Source organism: Salmo salar, chromosome 25, assembly GCF_965601325.2.
Source record: "Salmo salar chromosome 25, fSalSal1, whole genome shotgun sequence".
Lineage (NCBI taxonomy): Eukaryota > Metazoa > Chordata > Actinopteri > Salmoniformes > Salmonidae > Salmo > Salmo salar.
The window spans coordinates 48,948,921-48,972,007 of record NC_138315.1 but is presented as its reverse complement, the minus strand read 5'-3'; the positions used below and the strand labels follow the sequence as shown (position 1 = coordinate 48,972,007).

Here is a 23,087-nt window from a genome sequence, read left to right as displayed (position 1 = left end):
ACACTAAGGGACGGAACACTAAAGGACGGAACACTAAAGGACGGAACACTAAAGGACGGAACACTAAGGACGGAACACTAAAGGACGGAACACTAAGGACGGAACACTAAAGGACGGAACACTAAGGACGGAACACTAAAGGACGGAACACTAAAGGACGGAACACTAAAGGACGGAACACTAAAGGACGGAACACTAAAGGACGGAACACTAAAGGACGGAACACTAAGGACGGAACACTAAAGGACGGAACACTAAAGGACGGAACACTAAAGGACGGAACACTAAAGGACGGAACACTAAAGGACGGAACACTAAAGGACGGAACACTAAAGGACGGAACACTAAAGGACGGAACACTAAGGACGGAACACTAAAGGACGGAACACTAAAGGACGGAACACTAAAGGACGGAACACTCAGCCGTGGCGGTTGGTACCGTTTAAGATGAGGGAAGAATACTTTTTTATGAGCATGGCCTTATTTCTATTATAGCATATTGGATGACTGTTATTCATATTCCATTCACCCAGTTCAATGTAACATCGATAGATTTAGGCTGCTACGTGATACACAACGTTTCCCTGTACCCATCATGAGTTTCTACAACCTAGCCTATTAATGAAAGTTTACAATGTAGGTGCACAGTTCGAAAGAATTTTGAGTAATCAAGGTGACAGACACTGACACATTCAACACCACCTTGCACACTCTTGCCTGCATCTAATTGATCTAGGGTGTAATAATTTAGTCCAACAGTTGCAAACGAGAGTTTCTATTGGACAAATTCAGGTATGTTTATCCTCGTTTCGTTCCATATGGTTCCTTTTAAGAAACATTTTTCAACAGAATTGGCAGAATGGTAGGCTGTCATTGTAAATAAGAATTTCTTCTTAACTGACATGCCTAGTTAAATAAAATAAATAAATCAATACATTGAAAAAATGAATGCACCCCCGATCAAACACAGTTCACTTTCATAGCAGCCACATACAAACAGCATGATTACTTTGCTTGTTGTATATAGAATTCCTTATTGCAACTATCTACTCGCTCTCCTCCTCTCACCATTTCCCGTCGCTTGTGGACTTCAGTGCACAACACATTAGCTATCTGTCACCAGACGGAAAAAAAACTTTCCCAGCCAAACCTTCATATCATGACCACTAACCGCTACACAAAGCCTACATAGTTGTCACGTCAGAGTCAACATAGCTACAAGAACTAACACGTTAGTAAACCCGCTACAATCACGCAGTACAGTGTTCAGTCAGCAAGCCATTTAGCAGTTACACCGACGGGCCCCGGTGGCAAAAAAATGAATAAAACCAAAAGCTTACCTTGACTTGGAAGAGTTCCGGTGTTGGCTAGCCATAGCTAACATAGAATCCCTCTCTGTTTGAGCCGGGTATTTGAGTAGGCTAAATTAGCTAGTTGCATTCGCTAGCTAAGTGAAAGTGAAAGAAAAAATAAATATAACTAGCTCTCTCTCTCTCTCTCTCTTGCTTTTCCTTAATTTTGGAAGTAGATTCTTGAAGTCAATATCCCCCGAGCTGCTACACCACAGTGCCACAGTGCTGCTGAGGTTACTGTAGACACTTCATTGCAAAACAGTGTGTTTTAATCAGTTCTTTGGTGATGTGAATATATTTATAGTTTTTTTTATTTTTATGTTTCACTATTTTTATTTTGCTGAAATTCACTGAGGAGGATGGTCCTCCCCTTCGTCCTCTGAGGAACCTCTACTGATATACACACACACACCAGGATACTACGCAGAAATAATTTAGTTCAGTTCGCTGTCACTCAGAACCTTGACATCTGTTCAGAACGGAATGAAATCACAGCAGGATGTGTGACAGACTTTCCGAGAGTAGTTAACTGAATACGTTGGCAATCACAGTTGTCAGAGTAGTTAACTAAACCAGGCAACGCAACACACACACACACACACCAGGTGACACACCCACACACACACCATAGAAAGGGGACAGGCACAATGTAAACAACACCGCCATGCCTCCCTGTCTGACAGAGAATGAAATATTAAAGCAATGCAACATGAGAGGCAATTATGGACTCTTCCTATAGTTACAGCTTCAGCATTGTCCGGTGCGTACTATTTTGTTGATATAGAAACATGTAATGGACAGCACTCTCCAAGGTGTATACACTTTCTAGTGCTTATCCTAGTTATTATCTGAAATGACATCCTTGTGCTTATCCTAGTTATTCTATGAAACTACTTCCTAGTGCTTATCCTAGTTATTCTATGAAACTACTTCCTAATGCTTATCCTAGTTATTCTATGAAACTACTTCCTAATGCTTATCCTAGTTATTCTATGAAACTACTTCCTAGTGCTTAGCCTAGTTATTCTATGAAACTACTTCCTAGTGCTTAGCCTAGTTATTCTATGAAACTACTTCCTAGTGCTTATCCTAGTTATTCTATGAAACTACTTCCTAGTGCTTAGCCTAGTTATTCTATGAAACTACTTCCTAGTGCTTAGCCTAGTTATTCTATGAAACTACTTCCTAGTGCTTAGCCTAGTTATTCTATGAAACTTTTCGCCTCTCCACTATAAAGTCAGTCTGTCCTCGTCTCTCCACTATAATGTCTGTCTGTCCTCGTCTCTCCACTGTAATGTCTGTCTGTCCTCGTCTCTCCACTATAATGTCTGTCTGTCCTCGTCTCTCCACTGTAATGTCTGTCTGTCCTCGTCTCTCCACTATAAAGTCTTTCTGTCCTCGTCTCTCCACTATAAAGTCTGTCTGTCCTCGTCACTCCACTATAATGTCTGTCTGTCCTCGTCTCTCCACTGTAATGTCTGTCTGTCCTCGTCTCTCCACTGTAATGTCTGTCTGTCCTCGTCTCTCCACTATAAAGTCTTTCTGTCCTCGTCTCTCCACTATAATGTCTGTCTGTCCTCGTCTCTCCACTATAATATCTGTCTGTCCTCGTCTCTCCACTGTAATGTCTGTCTGTCCTCGTCTCTCCACTGTAATGTCTGTCTGTCCTCGTCTCTCCACTATAATGTCTGTCTGTCCTCGTCTCTCCACTGTAATGTCTGTCTGTCCTCGTCTCTCCACTGTAATGTCTGTATATGTCTGCATTGCCCTCCCTCCCTCCCTCCATCTCTTCCTCTCTCCTCCTCCCCTCCCTCCCTCCCTCCATCTCTTCCTCCCACCATCTCTTCCTCTCTCCTCCTCCTCCCCTCCCTCCCTCCATCTCTTACTCTCTCCTCCTCCCCTCCCTCCCTCCATCTCTTACTCTCTCCTCCTCCCCTCCCTCTTTCCCTTCCTCTCTCCTCCTCACCTTCTTCCTAATAAATCCCTGATTGGACTCCTTGGGGGTACCAGTGTCCTGTCAGAGTGCCACTGTGAGTGACTTTCATTAGCTAACACCCCACAGGCTCTATCGTGCACAAACACTACCCAGAAACACAGAGCAGAAATTAGATGCCACTCTGGCCACAGTCCAGACACACACAGCAGAAATGAGATGCCTCTCTGGCCATAGCCCAGACAACAAAAGCCATTGTGATCCCAGTGTCAATGCTAGCAGGCAGCGTCGTAACGCAGCGTCGCATCGCCCTGAACATGGAACAGTTGTAGTGCAGCCTAGCGGGATGTATTACAGTTCACCACCATATTTATTAGTCACAGAAACATGTTCCACTTGTCTTGTGTGTTCTGTGGATGTAGGAATATCCAGCTGTAGAAACACATAAAGTGGCTTTGTCTGTCTATCTTAGGTGGGGTGTCTATCTTAGGGGGGGTGTCTATCTTAGGTGGGGTGTCTATCTTATGGGGGGTGTCTATCTTAGGGGGGGTGTCTATCTCGGGGGGGTGTCTATCTCGGGGGGGTGTCTATCTCGGGGAGGGGGTGTCTATCTCGGGAGGTGTGTCTATCTCGGGGAGGGGTGTCTATCTCGGGGGGGTGTCTATCTCGGGGGGGGTGTCTATCTCGGGGAGGTGTGTCTATCTCGGGGGGGAGTGTCTATCTCGGGGGGGAGTGTCTATCTCGGGGGGAGTGTCTATCTCGGGGAGGGGTGTCTATCTCGGGGAGGGGTGTCTATCTCGGGGAGGGGTGTCTATCTCGGGGAGGGGTGTCTATCTCGGGGAGGTGTGTCTATCTCGGGGAGGTGTGTCTATCTCGGGGAGGTGTGTCTATCTCGGGGAGGTGTGTCTATCTCGGGGAGGGGTGTCTATCTCGGGGAGGTGTGTCTATCTCGGGGAGGTGTGTCTATCTCGGGGAGGTGTGTCTATCTCGGGGAGGTGTGTCTATCTCGGGGAGGTGTGTCTATCTCGGGGAGGTGTGTCTATCTCGGGGAGGGGTGTCTATCTCGGGGAGGGGTGTCTATCTCGGGGAGGGGTGTCTATCTCGGGGAGGGGTGTCTATCTCGGGGAGGGGTGTCTATCTCGGGGAGGGGTGTCTATCTCGGGAGGGTGTCTATCTCAGGGGGAGTGTCTATCTTTCTCAGGGGATATGCGACATGTAAAATGGCAACAACAACAAAAAATATTATTCTATCTTTAATAGAAGAATGGGGGTTAGGCAGCCATGTTGGTTTTTTTGTGAGAAAATAAGTTACATCATCTCTTTCTGGCATTTGGTTTATTCTACCACTGCTCTCCTTGCTGAGTTATATCTTTTCTCTTCCTTTCTGGTTTTCTCTGGTATTGCTGGGTGTCTGTCCTGTCCGCTGGCTGGTTGTCTGGAGGCTGGTTCTCTGGCTGGCTGGCTGGTTGTCTGGCTGGCTGGCTGGCTGGTTTGGCTGGTTGTCTGGCTGGCTGGTTGTCTGGCTGGCTGGTTGTCTGTCTGGCTGGCTGGTTGTCTGGCTGGCTGGCTGGTTGTCTGGCTGGTTGTCTGGCTGGTTTGGCTGGTTGTCTGGCTGGCTGGTTGGCTGGCGGGCTGGCTGGTTGTCTGGAGGCTCGTTGTCTGGCTGGCTGGTTGTCTGGCTGGCCGGTTGTCTGGCTGGCCGGTTGTCTGGCAGATGGTTGTCTGGAGGCTGCTTTCTCTGTCTGGCTTGGTTGGTGTTGGTGTTGTGATGGGATGGGGGACTAGGTGTGTCCAGGAGTGCTTCAGCAGTTCTATGGAGTCAGTATGTACTCCCACAATACAACTGGCGCGAGAGAGTTAAGGTGGACGACACAACATCCCACTGTCCCCACTCCGTTTCATCAGTCGGTACGTCAGTCCGTCTTTCCGTTGGCCCCACGTTGCTCTGTCCCCCTCTACGTCCCGTCTAAAGACACACTCGTTGCTCTTATCCTGGGGGTTGGCAGGCTGAACACGGCTATGTACTGTAGGTATACACTGTCCTGTATCTATCCACGGACTTATAGTAGTGCTGTGTCCAATGAACAGCTTTCCTGTATATGCCTGCGTAGTGTACTATACTAATGTCTACTTGTCATACACAGTCGTAGACATAGAGAGTCTGTGTCCTGTGGTTGTATATTGTCTGTGTCCTGTGGTTGTATATTGTCTGTGACCTGTGGTTGTATATTGTCTGTGTCCTGTGGTTGTATATTGTCTGTGTCCTGTGGTTGTATATTGTCTGTGACCTGTAGTTGTATATTGTCTGTGTCCTGTGGTTGTATATTGTCTGTGACCTGTAGTTGTATATTGTCTGTGACCTGTAGTTGTATATTGTCTGTGACCTGTTGTTGTATATTGTCTGTGACCTGTGGTTGTATATTGTCTGTGACCTGTAGTTGTATATTGTCTGTGACCTGTAGTTGTATATTGTCTGTGTCCTGTAGTTGTATATTGTCTGTGACCTGTGGTTGTATATTGTCTGTGACCTGTGGTTGTATATTGTCTGTGACCTGTAGTTGTATATTGTCTGTGACCTGTAGTTGTATATTGTCTGTGACCTGTAGTTGTATATTGTCTGTGACCTGTAGTTGTATATTGTCTGTGACCTGTAGTTGTATATTGTCTGTGACCTGTGGTTGTATATTGTCTGTGACCTGTTGTTGTATATTGTCTGTGACCTGTGGTTGTATATTGTCTGTGACCTGTAGTTGTATATTGTCTGTGACCTGTAGTTGTATATTGTCTGTGTCCTGTAGTTGTATATTGTCTGTGACCTGTGGTTGTATATTGTCTGTGACCTGTGGTTGTATATTGTCTGTGACCTGTGGTTGTATATTGTCTGTGACCTGTAGTTGTATATTGTCTGTGACCTGTAGTTGTATATTGTCTGTGACCTGTAGTTGTATATTGTCTGTGACCTGTAGTTGTATATTGTCTGTGACCTGTAGTTGTATATTGTCTGTGACCTGTAGTTGTATATTGTCTGTGACCTGTAGTTGTATATTGTCTGTGACCTGTAGTTGTATATTGTCTGTGACCTGTGGTTGTATATTGTCTGTGACCTGTAGTTGTATATTGTCTGTGACCTGTAGTTGTATATTGTCTGTGACCTCCATGTTGTTTGTTCACCTGATAATCCAAGACGTTGTTAAATATCACGACTGGTAGAAAGATAATTTTTTGGGTGCTATTTACATTTTTCTGTATTTTATTTTCTAGTGTTTGTGAAGACAGATTTGGGCAGCGTCTTCAGTATGCTTAGAGACGTTTCCAATCTGTTTGAATGAAAATATTAACAATGAACCTTTGAGCGATGCAGACATCACTCGCTGTTGTTATGTTGTAAAGTCTGCAGCGTCTGGATCACAAAGCCCAGGCAGCAGACATCACGTAGTCAGGTCATTGAGAAGTACAGGAGTCATTGTTGAGCAATACATAAATACTTTAATGGTGGAGGCTGAAGCTATAAACATGTAATAGACGATCTGAATGGGTAGCAAGGTAACGGGACAACACAATATATGTGTTTGATGTGATGTTTGTGTGTATGTGAGTGCTCCTGTTTTGTGTGTGTGTGTGTGTGTGTGTGTGTGTGTGTGTGTGTGTGTGTGTGTGTGTGTGTGTGTGTGTGTGTGTGTGTGTGTGTGTGTGTGTGTGTGTGTGTGTGTGTGTGTGTGTGTGTGAATATTTGATTCCATTCCAGCTCACACTGTCAAGATCACTTGACTGCTCGTTGTCTCTCCCCCTTTTCTCTTTCTCGCTCTCGGTCTCTCTCTCTGTGTCTCTCTCTACTGTCTAAGCTCTCTCTCTCGCTCTCTCTCCCCCTCTTCCTCTCTCTGTCTCTCTGTCTCATTGTGTCTGTGTGTCTCCTGTAAAGCAGAAAGCAGAGAGAATTCGTTCAGCCGCTCGCGGAGCTCCAGTGTGTCCAGTATCGACCGCGACACCAAGGAAGCGGTGACCACGCTGCAGTTTGGAGAGTCCTACGGTCGTAAAGCTGACTCCCTGCCCACCGCCTGCCTGTGGGTGGGCACCAGCCTGGGTGTGGTCCTCCTACTGCCCATATCCATCCCCACAGAGAAGGAGAGGCTGGAGGAGCCTGTCACCATGGGGCCCAGCGGTGAGCCTGCTCTGGGGGAAGAATGGCCTTGATGTGGCCTGCCTTAGCCTACTTTATTTTGCTGTCTAAGCAATGACATTAGACATGATAGTAATGGAGAAATGACTGACTGACTCACAGGGTGCTGACGTTATTCATATGCTAATGGAGTGTGATAATATTAATTTGCCGGCGCATATTGATTTTCTCTCCACCTACTGTCTCATTCTTCTGTGTCATCCTACTGTCTCGTTCTTCTCTGTCCTCCTACTGTCTCATTCTTCTCTATCCTCCTCTCTCATTCTTCTCTGTCCTCCTACTGTCTCGTTCTTCCCTGTCCTCCTACTGTCTCGTTCTTCTCTGTCCTCCTACTGTCTCGTTCTTCCCTGTCCTCCTACTGTCTCGTTCTTCTCTGTCCTCCTACTGTCTCGTTCTTCTCTGTCCTCCTACTGTCTCGTTCTTCTCTGTCCTCCTACTATCTCGTTCTTCTCTGTCCTCCTTCCCTCTCATTCTTCTATATCCTCCTCCTCTCTCATTCTTCTCTGTCCTCCTACTGTCTCGTTCTTCTCTGTCCTCCTACTGTCTCGTTCTTCTCTAGGTTCTAGTTTTGTATTTCTCGGTTGGGTTTTGTTTGGGATGATCTCCAATTAGAGGCAGCTGGTCATCGTTGTCTCTAATTGGAGATCATACTTTAGTAGGTGGTTTTCCCACCTGGGTTTGTGGGAGATTGTTTTTGAGTTAGTGTATGTTTCACCTCTGCGTCACGGTTTGTTGTTTTTGTTCTTTAGTATATTTGTATGTATTGCATAGCTTCACAGTTTAATAATAAATATGTGGAACGATAATCACGCTACACTTTGGTCCGCTTCATCCTACGACAACCGTGACAGAATCTCCCACCACCAAAGGACCAAGCAGCGTGGAATGGACCAGTGGACATGGGAGGAGATGCTGGACGGGAAAGGACCCTGGAGGCAGGCTGGGGAGTATCGCCATCCTAAAGAGGAGATTGAGGCAGCAAAAGCAGAGCGCCGATATTACGAGGCACTATACCAACCACGAGGCAAGTGCGATAGGCAGCCCCCAATTTTTTGGGGGGGGAGGGACACGGGGAGATTGGCAGAGTCAGGGTGGAGACCTGAGCCAACTCCTCGTGCTTACCATGGGGAGTGAGTGAAGAAGCAAGCACTGTGTTATGCGGTGATGCACACTGTGTCACCAGTGCGCATTCTCAGCCCGGTGCAATCTGTGCCCGCGCCCCGCATTTGTCGAGCTAGGTTGAGCATTCAGCCAGGAAGGGTGGTGCCAGCTCAGCGCTCCTGGTCTCCAGTTCACCTTCTCGGTCCAGGATATCCTGCGCCGGCTCTGCACACTGTATCGCCAGTGCCCAGTGGGTCCTGTGCCAGCACCCCGCATTTGCCTGGCGAAAGTAAGCGTCCCGCCAGGACGGGTTGTGCCAGCTTTATGCTCGAAACCTCCAGTGCGCCTCCACGGCCCAGTATATCCTGTGTCTGCCCCACGTACCCGGCCTCCAGTGAGTCTATCCAGCCTGGTACGCCCTGTTCCTGCTCCTCGCACTTGCCCTGAGGTGCGTGTCACCAGTCTGGTGCCACCTGTGCCAGCCCCACACATCAGGCCTCCAGTGCGCCTGCCCAGTCCGGGGTGTACTGTTCCTGCTCCCCACACTCGCCCTGAGGTGCGTGTTACCAGTCTGGCGCCACCTGTGCCAGCCCCACGCATCAGGCCTCCAGTGCGCATTCCCAGTCCAGAGCTTCCGGCGACAGTTCCCAGTCCAGAGCTTCCGGCGACAGTTCCCAGTCCAGAGCTTCCGGCGACAGTTTCCAGTTCAGAGCTTCCGGAGACAGTTCCCAGTCCAGAGCTTCTGGGGACAGTTCCCAGTCCAGAGCTTCTGGCGACAGTTCCCAGTCCAGAGCTTCTGGCGACAGTTCCCAGTCCAGAGCTTCTGGCGACAGTTCCCAGTCCAGAGCTTCTGGCGACAATTCCCAGTTCAGAGCTTCCGGCGACAGTTCCCAGTACAGAACCTCCGGCGACGATCCAGGGTCCGGTGACACAAAAGCAGAGGGATCAACGGGCGGAGCGGGGGTTACGCCCTGAACGGGGGGGGTTACGCCCTGATCCGCGGGATGAGAAGGTTCTGCGTACTGCACCAGAGCCGCCATAGACATTAGTCACCCACCCTACCGTCCCAGTTTTTTTTTTTTTTTGTGTGTTCGGAGTCCGCACCTTTGGGGGGGGGGGGTACTGTCACGTCCTGACCATAGAAAACTGTTATTTTCTATGGTGGAGTAGGTCAGGGCGTGACAGGTTTTTTTTCTAGTTTAGATTTTCTATGTTAGGTTCTAGTTTTGTATTTCTATGTTGGGTTTTGTTTGGGATGATTTCCAATTAGAGCTGGTCATCATTGTCTCTAATTGGAGATCATACTTTAGGTGTTTTTCCCACCTGGGTTTGTGGGAGATTGTTTTTGAGTTAGTGTATGTTTCACATCTGCGTCACAGTTTGTTGTTTTTGTTCTCTAGTTTATTTGTATGTATTGCATAGTTTCACAGTTTACTAATAAATATGTGGAACGATATTCACGCTGCACTTTGGTCTGCTTCATCCTACGACAACCGTGACAAGTTGTGTCGAAATATATTGGCCCGATTGCACTTTTCTTGAATCATTCCTTAAATAATTTATTGGAAATGTATTGAAATTGGATCCAAAATAATTATGTTCTCCACACACTGCTATTGGATTTTCAGCAATTCAGAGACAATTTAATGTTTTTATTTTGAACACAAAGACAAATAGTATGGACCAAATTATTGGCAGCCCGGAGCTAGTACTGGATTGCACAGATTTTGGCCAAGATAACTGCCAACAAACACTTGTTGTAGCCAACTGAGCTTGCTGCACCTTTCTGTTGGCAATTTGGACCACTTTTCGTCAGGAAACTGCTCAAATACTTTAATGTTTGAGGGGTGCCCTCCACTGTGTTCAGATCTCGCTGTAGGTTTTGAATGTGACTCAGATCTGGACTATTGGCTGATCACTCCAGAACAGTCCAGCATCTCTTCTTGAACCATTCCATAGTGCTTCTGATGTGTGTTGGGGGTTGTCCTGCTTGAAGACCCACAACCTTTAACAGAGATACAGTTTTTGGACACTGGGTTGATCACTGCACTCCAAAACACCTTGATAATCTGATGATTTCATGACGTCTTGCACATGTTCAAGACCTCTAGTACCAGAGGCAGCAAACACTTAATTTGTTCATTGGTAAACATAGGAAGACCCCACTGCTGAAGGAGACACAAGAACGCCTGAATGAAACTTCTCAAAAACCCAACTAAACAAGCCTAAGTCCTGGGGAAAAATCCTCTGTGGACCAATTAAACAAAATTGAAGCTCTTTGGCAATTCAGATCAGTTTACTGATGACTAAATGAAGAACGACAACCAAATTAACGCTGTGCAACCAAGTACTAGCTCCAGGGTGTCAATAATTTCGTCCATGCCATTTATCTTTATTTTCTAAATTAAAATTGAAAACATAAGTTTACAAAAATAAAATAAGTTCTGCAATGTTGACAATCAAGTGGTAAGTTTTACAAAAAATGTCAACTTATTTTTATTTTATTTTACCTTTATTTAACTAGGCAAGTCAGTTAAGGACAAATTCTTATATTCAATGACGTCCTAGGAACAGTGGGTTAACTGCCTTGTTCAGGGGCAGAACTACAGATTTGTACCTTGTCAGCTCGGGGATATGAACTTGCAACCTTTCGGTTACTAGTCCAACGCTCTAACGCTTATTTGAGAACAAATAGGGAATCATTTAAGGAAAGTGCAAGGTGCCAATATTTTTGTCCACAGCTATATATAGACATCTATTACACATTTGAGAACAGCCATAATGATGACACTACAATATTTCTGTTTACGTGCATCTATCGTGATACCTAAAATATGAGCTTTTGCATAACATCACATGAATGCGTTATAGATCCACTACATGACCAACAGTATGTGGAAACCTGGTCGTCAAACATCTCATTCCAAAATCATGGGCATTAATATGGAGTTGCCCCCCCCCCCCCCCCCGTCCTTTTGCTGCTATAACAGCCTCCACCTTTCTGGGAAGGCTTTCCTCTTGATGTTGGAACATTGCTGCAGTGACTTTCTTCCAGAGCATTAGTGAGGTCGGGCACTGACGTTGGGCGATTAAGCTTGGCTCGCAGTCGGCGTTCAAATTCAATCCACAGGTTTTCGAAGGGGTTAATGTCAGGCCAGTCAAGTGTTCCCACACCGATCTCGATAAACCATTTCTGACCTCGCTTTGTGCATTGTCATGCTGAAACAGGAAAGGGCCTTCCCCAAACTGTTGCCACAATGTTGGAGGCACAGAATCATCTGGAATGTCATTGGATGTTGTATCATTAAGATTTCCCTTCACTGGAACTAAGGCGCCTAGCCTGAACCATGAAAAACAGCCCCAGACCGTTATTCCTCCTCCACCAAACTGTACAGTTGGTACTATGCATTGGGACAGGTAGCGTTTTCCTGGCATCCACCAAATCCAGATTTGTTCCCCGGACCGCCAGATGGTGAAGCGTGATTCATCACTCCAGACAATGTGTTTCCACTGCTCCAGATTCCAATGGCGGCGAGCTTTCCACCACTCCAGCCGACGCTTGGCATTTGGCATTGTGCATGGTGATCTTAGGCTTGTGTACGGCTGCTCGTCCGTCCGTGAAAACCCATTTCACAAAGCGCCCGACGAACAGTTCTTGTGCTAACGTTACTTCCAGAGGCAGTTTGGAAGTCGGTAGTGAGCGTTGTAACCGGAGGACAGATGATTTTTTTAGGCGGTGCATGCTTTATCACTCGGCGGTGTGATTTTATACACTTCATCAGCAACGGCTGTGGCTGAAATAGCCCAATCCACCAATTTGAAGTGGTGTCCACATACTTTTGTATTTTTATATATATATATATATATATATATATATATATATATATATATATATATATATATTCTATCAGCTATAGATCTATTTAATTAACCTTCAATAATGTGGTTTGGATCTGTTATAACACATTCATTAAATTATTATCGAAGTCAAATTAAAATGTTATTTGTGACATGCTTTGTAAACAACAGGTGTAAACTAATAGTGAAACGCTTACTTACTGCCCCTTCCCAATGCAGAGATAAAGAAAATAGACAAATAATAGAAAAGTAATAATAAATACACAATGAGTAACAATGACTTTATACAGGAAGTACCAGGTAATAACTTAGCTTTATACAGGAAGTACCAGGTAATAACTTGGCTTTATACACTGGGTACCAGGTAATAACTTGGCTTTATACAGGAAGTACCAGGTAATAACTTGGCTTTATACACTGGGTACCAGGTAATAACTTGGCTTTATACACTGGGTACCAGGTAATAACTTGGCTATATACACGGGGTACCAGGTAATAACTTGGCTATATACACGGGGTACCAGGTAATAACTTGGCTATATACACGGGGTACCAGGTAATAACTTGGCTATATACACGGGGTACTAGGTAATAACTTGGCTTTATACACTGGGTACCAGTACCGAGACAATGTGCAGGGGTACGAGGTAATAACATGGCTATATACAAGGGGTACCAGGTAATAACATGGCTATATACACGGGGTACCAGTACCGAGACAATGTGCCGGGGTACGAGGTAATAACATGGCTATATACAAAGGGTACCAGTACCTAGACATTGTGCAGGGGTACGAGGTAATTGAGGTAAATATGTACATATAACTAGGAATAAAGTGACTAGGTAACAGGATAGACAATAAACAGTAACAGCAGTATACGTGATGAGTCAAAAGAGTTAGTACAAAAAGGGTCAATGCAGATAGTCCAGGTAGCTATTTGGTTAACTATTTAACTAACTATATAGAAGTCTTATGGCTAAGGGGTAGAACCTGTTCAGGGTCCTAGATGTGTAATGAATGCATTATGGTGTATGTAGTGAAGGTCAATTGTTACCAAAACAACATCTCCCCTCTAGGTACCATCCTGATGCTGAAGGGCTCAGTGCTATGCTTTTCCTTCCTGGACTGTGGGGGCACTCTTATCCAGAGTCCCTACGAGGTATGGCAGGAACCCAACGTCCCCGAGGACCCCGACGAGCCCCGCAGGCGCAAGCTGGTCAACTTATCCCCACTGTCTTCCCAGGAGGCATGTGGGGACGGTCACCTGGCCGTGGTGTGTTCTGAGAAACAGGCCAAGGTCATCCTCATGCCTACCCAGGCTGTCCTGTTCACACACAACGTCACAGAGTCTTCCTTCCTCCTGCGGGCTGACGTTGTCTCCGTCTGCAACAGCGTCTGCCTGGCCTGCTTCTGCGCCAACGGACACGTCATGACCCTCAGGTTTACAGTCTGTTTGTCTCTGTTATGAAGCTGTCTTGGTTGTGTACACTTGATGACACCTCATTGGAGGAAAAATACCATTTGTTCTGTTCTGTTCTGAGATTACTTCTACAACTACTACTACCACCCTTTTGAGAATGTTTTTTTTCTTTCTCTCTGTTGTCGTCTCCTCCCAGTTTGCCCAGTCTTAGACTCCTAATGGATACTAACTACCTTCCCCTGACGGACGTGCGTATCGCCCGCACCTTCGTCTTCACCAACGGCGGTCAGGCTCTGTACCTGACCTCTCCTACAGAGATACAGCGCATCGCATACAGCCAAGAGATGACGGACAACCTGCAGGTCAGCACCCGTCTGTGCGTCTGTCTGTCTGTGTGCTTTTTCTCCCACTGTGAATGTTTTTGTGTGTCTGTACACACCGTTTTGTACACACCGTTTTGTTAGTGGATTGCAGCATAATTGACGATGTCCCTCTACTTGTTTGTTTGTGTGAGTGTTCAACAGAGTGGGTTCACACAGGATATGTGTTGGGTATCCCATTGCACTGTAGCCATGACAACACGTTGCATCCTGCCACTTTGGCAGAGTGATTTGTCAGGGCCGCTGGTGCAGTAAATATACGGACGCCATAGTTGATACCTTTAGTAAAGCCCAGTCGTGACAATGACCCTTGAAATGAAACGTCACACTTGTCATGTGTGGTTTTAGCTCAACTGTGCTGAATCCATGGTGGAGTGTGTGTGTGTGTGTGTGTGTGTGTGTGTGTGTGTGTGTGTGTGTGTGTGTGTGTGTGTGTGTGTGTGTGTGTGTGTGTGTGTGTGTGTGTGCGTGTGCGTGTGCGTGTGGGCGCGCGTGTGCTCCAGCTCCAGACATGTAGCCTCTCTACCAGCAGCAACATGACTGAACATGCTGCATAACCACACTGCCATCTGCTGGCACAGTAAAACACCAACACTGTTATGCTCCTCTGCGAGCTTCCTTTTCAAATTGGCTCACCGTCGTCGTTGACTTTTCCCTCAAATACATTATTTTTAACATATTTTTATCAACTATTGCCAACTTGCCATCCCATCATGCCAAAAAATTCTAGTGTGTGAAATCTGCTGTTACCATCTGTGTATTTTGGTATGACTGTGTTACTATGTGTATATTTTGGTATGACTGTGTTACTATGTGTGTATTTTGGTATGACTGTGTGTGGTGGCTAATATCTGCATTACCAAATGAGGAGAATTACAAACTTCACACACCAGTCAGAGTTATACTTAAACTACATATTTAATAATTAAGAGCTTTTGCAAAAGCACTTTGACTTTCAATGATGAGCTATCTCTAATGAACCGTTGAAAAGTGACTACACAAAAGTACAAAGATCTTTTATAGCCAAGATCCACCCCTCTCAACGTACATGATGAACAACAGATCTTAGGAACTGTTCACAAAGGAACCTTATACTTGAGAAAGGAGTATCCCTTAGCCAGATAACATTCGCTATAAATTATCGTTCAGTTTGGTCCCTATGACGAGGTTCTAATCTTGTTCCTGGTACTTCATAGTACAAAAACACCATCTCATCCAATGGCATATATCAATTGTCAACTCTAGATACTCCCATCTCAAGTAAACCCCTCTTGACTCCACTCCTGGACAAACTCACTGAGGGGAGTGACTTGCGCACAGACATTGTGGAGACAAATAATTGGTTCCCCATTAATCACGCCATCCCTTCATATGGTTTAAGAATAGGTAAAGACACATTCACATATGAAGACAATGTTCCATTCTGTCCTCCTCCCTGTCTGATATTCTGCATAGCAACAGAGATACGTCAAAGACAAGTCTGACCTCTCCCCTCTCTGGGCCCCAAGTGACTGAGCCCCAGCTAAGGGACAAGTGCAACTGCCAACATTCATTATCCAAAGGGACACTTTCTAATGACAAGTATCTCACATAAGCATATTATGCAAATAAAACATCTTAATTATCTATGTTACCCAACTAATTCTGATTCATCCGCCACATGTGTTACAGTACTATGTGTATATTTTGGTATGACTGTGTTACTATGCGTGTATATTGGTATGAATGTGTTACTATGTGTATATATTGGTATGACTGTGTTATTATGTGTGTATTTTGGTATGACTGTGTTACTATGTGTGTATTTTGGTATGACTGTGTTACAGTACTATCTGTATATTTTGATATGACTGTGTTAATATGTGTTTATATTGGTATGACTGTGTTACTATGTGTTTATATTGATATGACTGTTACTATGTGTATATATTGATATGACTGTGATACTATGTGTTTATATTGATATGACTGTGTTACTATGTGTTTATATTGATATGACTGTTACTATGTGTATATATTGATATGACTGTGTTAATATGTGTTTATATTGGTATGACTGTGTTACTATGTGTTTATATTGATATGACTGTTACTATGTGTATATATTGATATGACTGTGATACTATGTGTTTATATTGATATGACTGTGATACTATGTGTCTATATTGGTATGACTGTGTTACTATGTGTTTATATGGGTATGACTGTGTTACTATGTGTATATATTGGTATGACTGTGTTATTATGTGTTTATATTGGTATGACTGTGTTAATATGTGTTTATATTGGTATGACTGTGTTACTATGTGTTTATATTGGTATGACTGTGTTACTATGTGTATATATTGGTATGACTGTGTTACTATGTGTATATATTGATATGACTGTGATACTATGTGTATATATTGGTATGACTGTGTTACTATGTGTTTATATTGGTATGACTGTGTTACTATGTGTATATATTGGTATGACTGTGTTACTATGTGTTTATATTGGTATGACTGTGTTACTATGTGTATATATTGGTATGACTGTGTTACTATGTGTATATATTGGTATGACTGTGTTACTATGTGTGTATTTTGGTATGACTGTGTTACTATGTGTGTATTTTGGTATGACTGTGTTACAGTACTATGTGTATATTTTGATATGACTGTGTTACTATGTGTATATATTGGTATGACCTGTGTTAATATGTGTATATATTAGTATGACTGTGTTAATATGTGTATATATTGATATGACTGTGTTACTATGTGTATATATTGATATGACTGTGTTACTATGTGTATATATTGGTATGACTGTGTTATTATGTGTTTATATTGGTATGACTGTGTTAATATGTGTTTATATTGGTATGACTGTGTTACTATGTGTTTATATTGGTATGACTGTGTTACTATGTGTATATATTGGTATGACTGTGTTACTATGTGTATATATTGATATGACTGTGATACTATGTGTATATATTGGTATGACTGTGTTACTATGTGTTTATATTGGTATGACTGTGTTACTATGTGTATATATTGGTATGACTGTGTTACTATGTGTTTATATTGGTATGACTGTGTTACTATGTGTATATATTGGTATGACTGTGTTACTATGTGTATATATTGGTATGACTGTGTTACTATGTGTGTATTTTGGTATGACTGTGTTACTATGTGTGTATTTTGGTATGACTGTGTTACAGTACTATGTGTATATTTTGATATGACTGTGTTACTATGTGTATATATTGGTATGACCTGTGTTAATATGTGTATATATTAGTATGACTGTGTTAATATGTGTATATATTGATATGACTGTGTTACTATGTGTATATATTGATATGACTGTGTTACTATGTGTATATATTGGTATGACTGTGTTATTATGTGTTTATATTGGTATGACTGTGTTAATATGTGTTTATATTGGTATGACTGTGTTACTATGTGTTTATATTGGTATGACTGTGTTACTATGTGTATATATTGATATGACTGTGTTACTATGTGTTTATTTTGGTATGACTGTGTTACAGTACTATGTGTATATATTGATATGACTGTGTTACTATGTGTATATATTGGTATGACTGTTACTATGTGTATATATTGGTATGACTGTGTTACTATGTGTCTATATTGGTATGACTGTTACTACAGTGAGGGAAAAAAGTATTTGATCCCCTGCTGATTTTGTACGTTTGCCCACTGACAAAGAAATTATCAGTCTATAATTTTAATGGTAGGTTTATTTGAACAGTGAGTGACAGAATCATTTCTTTGTCAGATGGCAAACGTACAAAATCAGCAGGGGATCAAATACTTTTTTCCCTCACTGTATGTGTATATATTGGTATGACTGTTACTATGTGTCTATATTGGTATGACTGTAATCTAGTTCTTGGTTCAATGTTGTTATCAGCTCACTAACTGATGATTCAATATGACATTGTTGCTGTCTGTCTGTCTGTCTGTCTGTCTGTCTGTCTGTCTGTCTGTCTGTCTGTCTGTCTGTCTGTCTGTCTGTCTGTCTGTCTGTCTGTCTGTCTGTCTGTCTGTCTGTTAATATATGTGGTGTGTTGTTTCAGGACATGCTGGGTGAGCTCTTCACTCCTATAGAAACGCCAGAGGCCCAGAACAAAGGATTCCTCAAGGGCTTCTTCGGGGGCAATACCCAGACCTTCGACAGAGAAGAGCTGTGTAGGTCACATTCTAGATGTTGTGTGTTTTAGTGCGTGTTGTTTATGTTTGTGAGAGGCAGTTTGTGAGAGACAGTTTGTGAGAGACAGTTTGTGAGAGACAATTGGTGAGAGACAGTTTGTGAGAGACATGTTGGTTTTACAGACTCAGTCAGGGAGAGGTTGAAAATGTCAGTGAAGACACTTTCCAGTTGGTCAGCGCATGCTCGGAGTTCACGTCCTGGTAATCCGTCTGGCCCTGCGGCCTTGTGAATGTTGACCTGTTTAAAGGTCTTGCTCACATCGGCTACGGAAAGCGTGATCACACAGTCGTCCAGAACAGCTGGTGCTCTCATGCATGCTTCAGTGTTGCTTAACTCGAAGCGAGCATAGAAGTTATTTAGCTCATCTGGTAGGCTCGTGTCACTGGGCAGCTCGCGGCTGTGCTTCCCTTTGTAGTCTGTAATAGTTTGCAAGCCCTGCCACATCCGATGAGCGTTTGAGCCGTTGTAGTACAATTCGATCTTAGTCCTGTATTGACGCTTTGCCTGTTTGATGGTTCGTCGGAGGGCATAGCAGCATTTCTTATAACCGTCTGGGCTAGAGTCCTGCACCTTGAAAGCGGAGGCTCTATCCTTTAGCTCAGTGCGGATGTTGCCTTTTTTGGTATGATTGTGTTACTATGTGTTTATTTTGGTTCAATATGTCTGTCTGTCTGTCTGTCTGTCTGTCTGTCTGTCTGTCTGTCTGTCTGTCTGTCTGTCTGTCTGTCTGTGAGACAGTTTGTGAGAATGTCAAATTTAATCAATAAGGCACGAGGGGGTGTGGTATATGGCCACGACACAACACGGTGTGCCTGGATACTACCCTTTGTCGTGGTATATTGGCCATATACTACAAACCCCCAAGGTGCCTTATTGCTATTATAAACTGGTTACAGATGTAATTAGAACAGGAAAAAGACATGTTTTGTCATACCCGTGGTATGATGTCTGATATACCACTGCTTTCAGCCAATCAGCATTCAGGGCTCAAACCACCCAGTTTATATTATGTCTATATACAGTGTTGTAACGATGTGCAAATAGTAAAAATACAAAAGGGAAAATAAATAAGCATAAATATGGGTTGTATTTACAATGGTGTTTGTTCTTCACTGGTTGACCTTTTCTTGTGGCAACAGGTCACAAATGTTGCTGCTGTGATGACACACCGTAGTATTTCACCCAATAGATATGGGAGTTTATCAAAATTGGATTTGTTTTCGAATTCTTTGTGGGTCTATGTAATCTGAGGGAAATATGTGTCTCTAATATGGTCATACATTTGGCAGGATGTTAGGAAGTGTAGCTCAGTTTCCATCTCATTTTGTAGGCAGTGTGCACATAGTCTGTCTTCTCTTGAGAGCCAGGTCTGCCTACGGCGGCCTTTCTCAATAGCAAGGCTTTGCTCACTGAATCTGTACATAGTCAAAGCTTTCCTTAAGTTTGGGTCAGTCACAGTGGTCAAGTATTCTGCCACTGTGTACTCTCTGTTTAGGGACAAGTAGCAATCTAGTTTGCTCGGTTTTTTGGTAAATTCTTTCCAATGTGTCAAGTAATTCTCTTTTTGTTTTCTCATGATTTGGTTGGGTCTAGTTGTGTTGCTGTCATGGTTCTCTGTTGGATCTGTTTGTGTTTGTGAACAGAGCCCCAGGACCAGCTTGCTTAGGGGACTCTTCTCCAGGTTAATCTCTCTGTAGGTGATGGCTCTGTTATGGAAGGTTTGGGAATCACTTCCTTTTAGGTGGTTGTGTCTTTTATGGATTTGGATAATTAGTCCCTCTCCTCTCCTCTCCTCTCCTCTCCTCTCCTCTCCTCTCCTCTCCTCTCCTCTCCTCTCCTCTCCTCTCCTCTCCTCTCCTCTCCTCTCCTCTCCTCTCCTCTCCTCTCCTCTCCTCTCCTCTCTCTTTCTCTCTCTCTCTCTCTCTCTCTCTCTCTCTCTCTCCTCTCTCTCTTTCCTCTCTCTATCTCTCTCTCTCTCTCTCTATCCCCCTCCTCCTCTCCTCTGTAGTTGGGGAGGCAGCAGCAGGTAAGGCCTCTCGGAGCCTGGCCCAGCACATCCCTGGTCCAATGGGATTGGAGAACGTGAGGGCTGCAGCCGGCGGGGTGGTGGGGGACCTGGCCCGAGCCCGCATCGCCCTGGAGCAGAGAGGAGAGAGACTGGGAGAGCTGGAGGAACGCACCACCCTCATGTTAAAAAGCGCAGAGACCTTCTCAACACACGCCCACCAGGTACGGCTGAGCCAGCCAGCCAGCTAGTGATTGTGTGATGGAGAAACATGGAGAAATGAAGAGGGGTATGTTGTAAAGTTATCCTTCCCCTGTGTCTCTGTCTTTGTTCTATCTGTCCTCTACAGGTAATGCTGAAACACAAGGACAAGAAATGGTATCAACTTTAAAGTAGGACAGCGGGCCACGACTGCTGATGCTTTGCTGGGACATGGACCATCACTCTACAGATGAGAGAAAGAGAAAGAGAAATAGAAAGAGAGCGAGAGAGAGAGAAATTACTTTGTGTTTATGGGCCTCTCTGCAGGATGTCTGTACATCATTGTCACAAGACTTGGACAGAGGGCGGTCACTGAGATGGACACAGACCAGGAAGTACGTTGGTAAGACAGGGGAACCCAGGAAGTGGATGATGACAGTCCATCAGTGTGTGGGGGTGGGTTACCCAGATCTTGCTGTGTAGATACTCTAACGTTATGAAACCAACGAGACTGCATTAAACAAAATGGATGACTACTGATAACATACAACTGCCATATCAAAAAGCAGCATGCTACTTTAAGAAATACTAAATATAATGTGTATTTAATAATATAAGCCAACAAAAGAAAGTGTGATTTTTTTTTTTGAAATATTTTTTGAAATATGAAAATATATATATATATATAAAAATGAAAATGTATGCCTGCATTGCTATAAAGCCAAACGTTTTTTTGTTGCCTTCTTTATAACTCTCATGAGGTTTTTTTTAACACATATAATTTCTGTATCAACACTTTATTTTCCCAATATTATACTCATGATGATATTCATATTCCATCAAATCTCTTGGGTCTAAACAGTGCAACAAAACAAAAACACAAGTCTTTCAAAACGTATTACACATTCTGAACGACTACACTTCACCAACACTCATTTCATTCTGTTGTGTGCTGCTACTTACAGTACTTTACCTGTTAGCTAAAACATTTCAGCCACATGATGGAAATGTATGAACACAGAGAACAGATGTGTAATGTGTGAATGGTAATAAGTTGTGTTGGCTGAGGGGCCGTGGTGAAAGTAGCCTGTGTTGGCTGAGGGGCCGTGGTGAAAGTAGCCTGTGTTGGCTGAGGGGCCGTGGTGAAAGTAGCCTGTGTTGGCTGAGGGGCCGTGGTGAAAGTAGCCTGTGTTGGCTGAGGGGCCGTGGTGAAAGTAGCCTGTGTTGGCTGAGGGGCCGTGGTGAAAGTAGCCTGTTATTGAGTGTGTTTATATTTATAAAAAATGATTATTCACGTGCCATATAATCAATACTGGCCAAGCCCTTTACTTTAAACTAGCAAAGAGTTAGTCTATGTGGTAATATTGATGTTTGCTGTAGATGAGATTGGGGGAGACTAACCTTTCAGTATGGTCATTGATTGGTCGTCTTTCGTTGTCAACTGAGTTTCTGGTTCTTTTGACAGAATTCTGATATTCTTCTTTTTTTTTCCTGTTTTGTTTCGTTGGTGTTTTGTATAGTTCTTCACTGGGAATCTTCTGCCTGTCTTTGTCATATCGTGTATGAGTTGGTTAAGTCAGTGTGTGACTCACACACGCCCATGTAAAGACAAAAAAAAAACTCTTACACTTTCTTCTGCCGAAAAGCAATTCAACATGAATGAAGCCCACGGACGGAGGAGTGTATCATAAACATGTTATTGTGGATGGCTGGGAGTGTATCATAAACATGTTATTGTGGATGGCTGGGAGTGTATCATAAACATGTTATTGTGGATGGCTGGGAGTGTATCATAAACATGTTATTGTGGATGGCTGGGAGTGTATCATAAACATGTTATTCTGGATGGCTGGGAGTGTATCATAAACATGTTATTGTGGATGGCTGGTAGTGTCTCCGGACTGGTACTCTCTTATTAAATAAGAGTAGGCCTAGCTAGAAGACTTGAGTTATAGTGTGGTCCATTTAAACACTACTACCAACCCAGAACAGAGGTATCCTTCGTTCGGTGCGTTTGCCTGCTGGATACAATCTAGTAGTAGCCTACCGTCGTCAGCCTTGCAGTGTCAGTCGTCATTGGCACCGATAGTATACAGGCCTTCTATGTCACATATAATGAATTCAGACTGGTATGAATTTTAAGCAAATATGATTTGTTTTACTTGTCTGTTTTTCTTGATGACCTTAAATGTAACCCATGTTACCCTTTTAGTGGATAGTGGTAGCGTCTTCTCTCCTGAAGATTGTTCTATGATATTGTGTTACTGTTGTTGTTATTGTTGTTGTTATTGTACAAGTCAATAAATGTACACGTAACACTGACAAATCCTCACTGGTCAAAAAGTGACATGACTACACCATTGTTTTTTTTCTCTACAGTTTCTAAATGTTATGTTAGTATTTTCAAATAATACACAAGTCAAAAT

The 23,087-nt window shown here is 43.6% G+C and overlaps 1 protein-coding gene across 1 annotated transcript in view; it reads left to right on the top strand.

The window, feature by feature from the left end:
- Positions 1-21,317, top strand: part of LOC106586892 (syntaxin-binding protein 5-like) — a 196,981-nt gene extending 175,664 nt beyond the window's left edge. The window contains exons 20-25 of the mRNA XM_082969242.1: positions 7,208-7,444; positions 13,499-13,862; positions 14,039-14,204; positions 18,322-18,433; positions 20,464-20,684; positions 20,810-21,317. Coding sequence (XP_082825368.1) covers positions 7,208-7,444; positions 13,499-13,862; positions 14,039-14,204; positions 18,322-18,433; positions 20,464-20,684; positions 20,810-20,851 — 1,142 coding nt within the window. The 3' untranslated portion in view covers positions 20,852-21,317. The remainder of the gene's footprint in view (positions 1-7,207; positions 7,445-13,498; positions 13,863-14,038; positions 14,205-18,321; positions 18,434-20,463; positions 20,685-20,809) is intronic.
- Positions 21,318-23,087: the final 1,770 nt, after the last annotated feature.